Source organism: Actinia tenebrosa, unplaced genomic scaffold, assembly GCF_029948245.1.
Source record: "Actinia tenebrosa isolate PJP-AT-01 unplaced genomic scaffold, QUT_ActTen_1.0 PGA_scaffold7__59_contigs__length_16204524, whole genome shotgun sequence".
NCBI classification, from domain to species: domain Eukaryota; kingdom Metazoa; phylum Cnidaria; class Anthozoa; order Actiniaria; family Actiniidae; genus Actinia; species Actinia tenebrosa.
Window position 1 is genome coordinate 13,072,212 of NW_028292584.1, and position 8,757 is coordinate 13,080,968.

Below are 8,757 nucleotides of genomic sequence, written 5' to 3' on the forward strand. Positions count from 1 at the left end.
ATTTTGACTCCGAAAACAAAAAAAGTATACAGAACGTCGTACTTACATCTAATCTTCAATAATTTAAAGGATTTTTGATAATAAATTTTCTATAAGGAGGGTTTTTTTGGGCTTTTTTAGCGAAAACTTATGTGCCGTCAGTTATGCTTGCATCCGAGCGGGCCTGAACACGAGAAAAGGGATCCAAAACAAGTCCTCTCCCTCCCTCTCCAAGTGTTTTTGGTTCGTTACCACATACTTCCCAACCGCACACCCCGTGAGTCTTGCATTTTACTTCCGGTTTTTTTTTACAATCAAGAAGCGGTCACACGTAAAACATGTAATAAAAAAGAACACCAAAAGTTATCATGCTGATTATTTATTCATTTTTATAGTGATTACATAATTCAGCTGAATATTTCATTGATAAAACTTGTTCCTCTTTCGATTTTAAGTTCAATGCCAGAAACGTTTTATTCCGAAATCATATTTAATTTGGTTAGGACAATTCTTGAGCATAGAGTAAAAGAGCAACAAATTTATAATATGATATATTTAGTGTCCCAAGGACAGTGACGTGGTGATAGAAAATCAATAATATGTATTTGTATATTATGCAACATTCGATTGTCATTACATTACTAGCGCTAGAAATGACAAGGGTCACAAATCGTCCGCCGGAATATGTTACGACAGCCACTCACTTGTTTCATAATTTGCAAGATGTCCCTGGATCAATCGTATCCTGTGCGAGACAGGTCACGTTCTCAGGATCTGTTGCTAAGTGTGACCATGGGATCAGGGTTGTTAAAAAGGTTCAGTTATTAGTTGCCATGGTGCCAATACCTGCTATGGAAATCGACTATCGATAACATACAAATATATATTTTTTATCTCTGCGCAAACATTTGAAACTTTGAAAATAGTTAGATGTATACGCAGGGATAACAAACGAAGTATATCGTGCTAATACTATTCTAATAATATCCTTTCAGGATAAATATAAATTGCGTTTATATATTTTTAGCAAATGCTAAAAACTGTGAAGATGACCTGAAAACTTTCTTTTATAGTTCAAATGTGTCAATATCAATGACTTTGTTTGCTTTCGTAAAAAAAACACAGAACACAGTCTACCCAGAACTGAGGATCTAGAAATCAATGATGTAACCCCGCAAGGTACAAACTAAAAGAGTGCAATGCATCTGACAACTTAGAAGAAGATGAAAAAGCTCTTTTTATACTTCACATGCATTAATGTCAATGACTTTGTTGAACCAAGTGCTTGGTGTGCATTCAGTAGCTCTTGTACAGCGATGACAAATACCGCTGATCATATAGACTGCATGCTTCGCAAATGCTCACAGAATGACAGACACTAATCGATTTTTTTTTGGCATTTGACACAGGCTTCCCGTAAGCAAAGATTAGTGTTGCTGCTCGCCTTTCGGCTCGCAGCAATTAACAACTGCATCATCTACAAATATAATCTACAGGTTGGGGATAGTGACCTATGCAGCAATGCCTTAGTTATAAAGGTATTGCTATAATACAAGAAAATAGGTTAGGCTGTCTACACTGATAAGCTGGGTTGGACTAAATGATGCACTTTTAACAGTTAACATGCAGCTATCCTTGTTAATAATGAGCATTCAAGGAAAGAAAATACCTCCCCCGTCTGCTTCTATCTTGTTTAGCTTGAAAGCAAAACACCTCGTATTGGTACTGCAAGCAATGGCACAGGCAAACAGCCAGCTTCAAGCAAGCAAGACAGGTCTACCTTTCTAGGAAGAGCGTATATTTCGATAAAATCAGTTAAATACGGTTATTGTAGCAGATACATTTAGTGCATTTCTCAATCTTCAATTTGGGAATCATGAAATAACATAATATATATAGGATAAACATAAGATAATAACATAATATTCATAATACATGCATGCATGGGTTCATGATATATAGTAACCCTTAGCTCAACGTACGTCAGTTTTTGCACTAACACGATAGCTTGCGTCACGTGATGGTGCAAAAACTCTATTAAAATGCAATGAGCCCCAATTTCATTGAACTTGTTGCACAGATACAACAGTACATAAGTTGTACTAAGCAAAAAAAAAAAAAAAAAAAAAAAAAACGGCTATGCTATTATCTGTTGAAATACAAGTATCTAGATTTGCAGAACATTAAACTCATCACTAGTAAATGAGAGTAGTAGATTGGTGGAATATTGTTAAATTTATTACTAGTAGATGAGATTAGTGGATTGGTAGAATATTGTTAATCTCATGGTAGATTGGTAGAAAAGTGATAGCAATACAGATAGGTATAACCAATGTGACTACCACATGATAGGTACTATTCATACTGTGAGTGAAAATATACATTAGGTAGTAAATGGGTGGATGAAATAAAGAATAGGAAATAAAATTGAATGAAACAGGATGAAAATGGAAGTTGCTTTTCATATAGTGTATTGAATGTTCTTAGTAGTATAGTATGTTATTTGCAGCCTGTAATTTGCAGTGATGCAATGCCATTATATTTGTTCATTTTACTAAGTAAGATGCCAAACTTTTCGCTACATGAGGAGGCCTGGTAAAATGTAAGTGTTTTAAGTGTAGCAGCATATCGTGATCATCTTGTAATGTATAATAAAATATATTTAACAAAAGCATTACATAATGTTTAAGTCTTGTCATCTTTACAATAGAAATTACTGAGTATCAAGATAAAATTCTAAGTTCGTTCTATGTTTTAAGTGATATTTTAACGACTATATTTTTATATTTTTAACGTGCATTTAACGACTTCTAATGCTTAGCATTTGATTTATAACTTAATTTATCGAGAGCTCGTTATACTGCAAGTATGAAGCATTAGGGTGACAATATTGCAAGGAGGGATCAAAGAGGTATGAGGGGTTGTGATGTGTCAATATGATAATTTAAACTAATTGTTTCAGTAGGGTACAGAATATGAGGACATTTTTCAAAGCTGACCGCTGTCATCCAACTTGCAGTCAAATTGTATCGTATACTTGCAGTGTAACGGCCTTTTTTAAGTGCAAACATTGAAACTTATTCGGCAAATCTTGAGGTGAATGCTTTTTTCAAGCATTTACGTCGTTCATATAATTTCATTTTAAATGAAATGGCTTTAATTAACAAATTGCACATTATAGGTTTCAATGTATTCGTCTGTACACATTTTAGAATATTGCTAGAATTTACATTTTCGGGTGTCCTTCTTTTCCTTATGGCATTTACAATAATTTAATTGTTAAACTAAAATCCTATAAAGTAAAGTATATTTATAATATCCTAAAAAAAGTCTATATATTGATAAAATGACAGAGTATTCAATAAATACATCGCCATTCTTCAGCTGTCTTTTATCGCTAAGGTTAAGTGGATTATTTCGTTTAAATATATACAAAAAGTGATATGCCTCCTCTTTATTAAAACTTACGACTACATTTGTTCGTAATTGATGATTTTGATTCGTTCGTTGTGCTGGTAGAAATTTCCAAGGTTCGTGGCTGTCTTTGGTCACGATTGATTCACGTTAAAGTCGGTAGATTGTCTTCGTCATATTAAAGGCTGACTGTTGTCATGGTTGTGTCGTTTCGACCATTCAAATCAGGTAAAGAATCAGCTAAATAAAAACAATGAAATCATCAATGAACATCAAATATTGATTATATATCGGGTTAATATCATTAGTTAAATTATATTAAGAAAAAGAAACTAATTAAAAAGGGGAAAACGGGAGTTAAATAGAATAGGATAGAATAGGTTAGGATAAGTTAGTTAAGGTTAGGATGGGGTGGGATGGGATGGGATGAGATGGGATTGGATGGAATGAGATGAGACGGGATGGGATGAAATGGAATGGATGGGTTTAGGGTTAGGGATGGGATGGGGTGGATGGGATGGGGTGGATGGGATGGGGTGGATGGGATGGGATGGGATAGGATAGGGTAATATAGAATAGGATTAAAATAAAAACGGATTGAAATAAAATCGAATCGAATGAAATGAAATGAAATGAAATCCCAAGTATGGAATGGTGCTTATGGTGTGAATGGACACATTTAGCTCGGGTGCAAACGTTTCTCGGTTTTAGACTACCCTATATCCAGAAGCAGCTTTGCAACAAAATTGCAAGATAAGTTGCAAGTTAGACAATAGCAACTGCACCTTTAATATTACGCAGTAAAATATAATTCTTAGAGATATCCTTCAAGTAGAAACATTGCAACCAAAGTAAATTAGTCCATTGATAAGACTCCGATTACACTTTCTAATTTTTGCATTTGAAAATAAATGTAAATCTCACAGCATATATAACCGTAAAAGAGAGCCATAGTAAACTGGCCATTTTTGTACATTTTAGAAAACTGTATTCTGAAAAGGTACAAAAGATAAAAAGTTTCCTATGTAATCTGAGTCTTATACATACTTATGAATGAAAAATTACTCTCATGGTTAAAGGATGTGCAAAAAGATTATTAGAAGTAGTTTTATTAGGTAGTTTGTTGCTCTACTTTAATTTGTAAATATATTACAGAAGAAACGTCGTTAGTGTTTTGCTGGTTTTTGTTATCTAACAACAATTACAGTCACAACAGTCAAACAACAAACAAACACTTTAAAATACAAAAAGAGGTGGGAAGGAGAAAAAAAGTGAAGAAATTAGTTAGTGTTATATTTACCAGGATAATTCGGGCTGAGAGGTTTTGCTATATGGAAAAGAGATATTAAAAGAATTATTACATTAAATACCATTTAAAAAGTGACAAAACAATGACAAAGTGAATGTACCCAATCCTTGATCATTTATTTTCCACGAAACAGAAGTATCTTAATTTATCTCTGTATTTGAACATTTCAAATATTTGGTCACAATAAATCTAAGCTGAATTTCTTCTGATTCTTTTGAGTCTTTTGTTCCTTCTCTGTTTTTGTTTTTGATTTTTCTTTTTGTTTGTTTGTTTGTTTTTGTTTAATTCTTTGTTTGATATTTGTGTGTGTTATTTTGTTTTATTTTTTGTCTTGAGTGAAAGTCATTGACCTTCACGAAACAAGTCATTTTTTAATCGTATGCGAACGATCAGAAGTAAGGGCACTAACAATAGACCAGTGTAGAGTATGGAATTGCAATGAGTGGCATACGTTTTATGGAATATCGAGTTCCCCTTTTTCTCAGACACAAATCAAGGAAAAAATATATAGCAACTGGATGATCGAGGCTTGGGTAATAACGAAAAAAAAAAGTTTTAATGTTAATAAATTATGTTAATCCATGCACCTGCTGCTAATTATATACTTGCCATGCATCACAACCTTAACAGCATTAAAGAAAGAAAAGAGAAAATTATTACTGCAATGCATTATCTAATGGCTTCCAAGTCAGACAAAAAAATATTAAGAACTGAAATGGTGTAGAAATAAATGGATGAACCGTGTAGCAATGTATAATAAATTAACGGGATTAATGAACGCTTTATTTTCAACTAACCTTTTCTTTTGTCTTTTGATTGTTTGTTTTTGTTTCCTTGCCTACCTTGCTCTCATTGGTTTCTTTTGTCTTATTCTATCATATATACACTCCTTTCTACCACTTCTTTCTCTTTTACTCCGACGAAGGACTAGCGTCCGAAACGTCAGTAAGTTTTTTCATCTTTTCACGGTGTATAATTTACCTTTTCATCATTACTGTTTCATTAGAAACACCGACGCAGCTCACACTAGTTTTTAGCTAGTTATATCTTTGTGTAGCAATGGTGTTTTTTCTTTCCTTTTTTGTTTTTCTCTTCCTTCCCCCCTTCACTCTCTTTCTTTTTGCGTTCCTTTATATTATATACCCCTCCTCTTGTCATAGAAACAAAAAACAGCTCTTTTTAATTAGACTGAAACTACTTGCCTGACTCGGGTTAAGGACAAAAATGATGGAACATCCGCAGTTAACCTGACTTTTAATGTACAGGCCAAGCAAATATAATACTAATACATTTCATTTTTCGCAAGTTGAGGCTCTTGCATTTTGACAATTAGCAAAAAGTAAAAAGAAAAAAGAAAAAAAAAAAAAATAATAATAACAATAACAAAACGAAACAAAGATTGAAGTGTCAAAACTGAAAAACAGAAGATAGGAACTACAAGTACAAACAATCAAACTAACAAAAGAACAACAGAAGGTAAAGACAAGCAAGACAAGGTCATATTTGAATGTTACGAAAGATATGGTGTTGCGAATTTAGGTTGATTTATTGTTAAATGTTACTCTTTAAGTATCTGTTAGTTAAATGATATTTTAAAGCACTAATTCCCAAGCAACAACCATGCTAGGATACGATCAGTTTAACAAACAAGATTAGTGCTTTATAGTATGATTGGTTGGTTAACTTACAGTATGATTGGTTGGTTAACTTACAGTATGATTGGTTGGTTAACTTACAGTATGCTTGGTTGGTTAACTTACAGTATGATTGTTGTTTTTTTTCATACTATTTTAGTATTTAAGCACCATGCCATATGCAAGGTAAAGTTAATGCTAGTTATTATTTATTTCAAAATATTCCCAACCCTCTCTCTCCAAACGACCTCCCATAAAAAAAATTTGTATGAAAGATAAATTTTCTGTTATTCTATTGAATTTACAATGGTTTACTTTGAAAACTCAAATTAATTAATACCTAAATGCAACATTGCAATATAAAGATTTAAAAAAAGGGAATCTATCAAGAATGGTATGTAAAATATATTGATTTCCCCGACGAATCGCAACATGGTAGTACAAAACTTATTTTAAGTTTCAAAAAACTTTAAATCGAATGACTTGGAATGAATAAATCTTAATAACACTATTCTACTTTTCTCCTCTTAATTCCAATTTATTATTTTTTTATATGATAACGTTCTCGCAATAAGATGTTTTTAGATATATTTATAAGCTAAATACGTTTTTTTCAATAGATATAATCAATGTTTTCCCATGTCATCCCATATGTCATTCCCTTTAGTACCATCTCTTTTCCTTGCCAGCAAAGATATCCAAATTTCAATATTGATATAGCTCAAATAAATATTTCTATTCTTAAGGGCACTTGGTCTGGATTGCAAAAAACGTGTTTAGTTCGATTGCAAAACTATGTAAGACGAAAAAAGAATAAAAAATTGCAATTACAATTTATTTTCGTTTTAATTGAAATAATCTAACGAGTACATCTTTTTTAAAAGAAAAATTAGAAACGCGGATATTAGAAATTCGTTTTAATGAAATTTTAAATGATCTAATAATTTTATTTGCAGCAGAAATTTTCAAAATATTATTCAAAGCTAATATAATTTGAAAAAAAAACGATATTCATTTTTTATATATTACTCTTATATATATTTTCCATATATTACTCTTTTAGAAATTTAAATAACAAAAACTCAGAAGAATTTATATAAATGGAAATATTGCAATTTGATTTCATTGCAGTTTTTGTTTTGATTTTTGATTTATATAAAAATTGTAATCCTTTTAATTTTTTAGTCTTAAAAAATAAGACAATAACTTGAACTGAACAACAATACTGCGATTTCCAGTCACACGCGACCAACGAGACCTTCATCACAAACGAAAAATTAAGTTTTAGTGAACTCCGATCAAAAAGGTTTCTATCGTTTCTAATGGTTAATACAGCAGGAACGACGTGAATACTCACGTGAACACATGCAAACAACAGTTGCCCTTATCTCGTGCTCCTTCTTTCGCTGTGAATTTCTCGCTCGGCATATATTTTCTCAAAAATGTCACATGATTCCGGCTTCGAATTCCAAACGTTTGACTGCAAAGCTATCGCTATTTACTATAATTTGTGTGTGTGTTCAAGATCACTGAGATAAATCAATACCGATAGATTTGCAGTCAAGTGCTTGAAATTCGGAGCCCGAATCCTGTGACATTAAAAAAAACCCTTTTGAATGGCGACCACCAAATCTCAATTTTCGTTTGTGATGAAGGTCGAGTTGGTCGCGTGCGACTGAGAATCTCAGTAAATAAACATTAACAGTGTCAAATAAAACAACATTAACAACAACAACAACAATAGCAACGCAAGGAACGTTGAAAAAGAACCAAGAATCTAGTTAATGAAGCAACATTTCGACAACAAAACTTTTGATACAAGTTTGAAGAAATTCCAGATAACGCAACACGAAAAAGATGCTTATGAGACAAACATAAAGAAGAGGAAAAGTGAGCCGCAAATCAACCTTATTACTTTCGAGTTTTACGAAAACTCACAATTTGGTAACTGAACTTTCCGCCGAGTTTGATTCCTCCTTACCAGAATCCTCTTTGGTCGGAGGCTGCCCTTGATTGTCCGGTGGCTTTTCTTTTTTATCGGTGGCTGGTTTCTGGTCATTTTGCTTTGCTGGGTCTGCAGTCTGGTCTGAAGACTTTGACTCTGTTTCAGCACCTTGACCATGCATATCAGCCAAAGGGATATTATTACTAGCACCAGCAGCATTCTGATTGCCACTAGCCGGTTTCTTGGTCCCAACAATCTTCGCGTAGGTAGTTTCCTCGTACTTGTCAGGCATTTTAGTATGCTGACCCTTTCGAAGGGGTTCAAGGACAATGCCACCACGACCACCTGGTGGTTGAGTGTCTGCTAAGGATGCGTACGTCACCTCATCAGGTTTCTTCCTTTTGTTTCTTCTACATTGAAGTAAGGCAAAGAATCAATAAAATAACAATTCTATATATCCAAATGGCATGAGAAAT

At 33.0% G+C, this 8,757-nt stretch overlaps 1 protein-coding gene across 1 annotated transcript; it reads right to left on the bottom strand.

Moving 5' to 3' along the window:
* Positions 1–342: 342 nt before the first annotated feature.
* LOC148905688 (uncharacterized) lies at positions 343–8,711 on the bottom strand. Its single transcript, XM_089039863.1, has 3 exons — positions 8,318–8,711; positions 4,694–4,720; positions 343–3,633 (listed from the first exon to the last, which is right to left on the bottom strand). Exons 1-3 carry the CDS (start codon positions 8,571–8,573, stop codon positions 3,572–3,574), a joined length of 345 nt encoding a protein of 114 aa, XP_088895989.1. The 5' UTR covers positions 8,574–8,711; the 3' UTR covers positions 343–3,571.
* Positions 8,712–8,757: the final 46 nt, after the last annotated feature.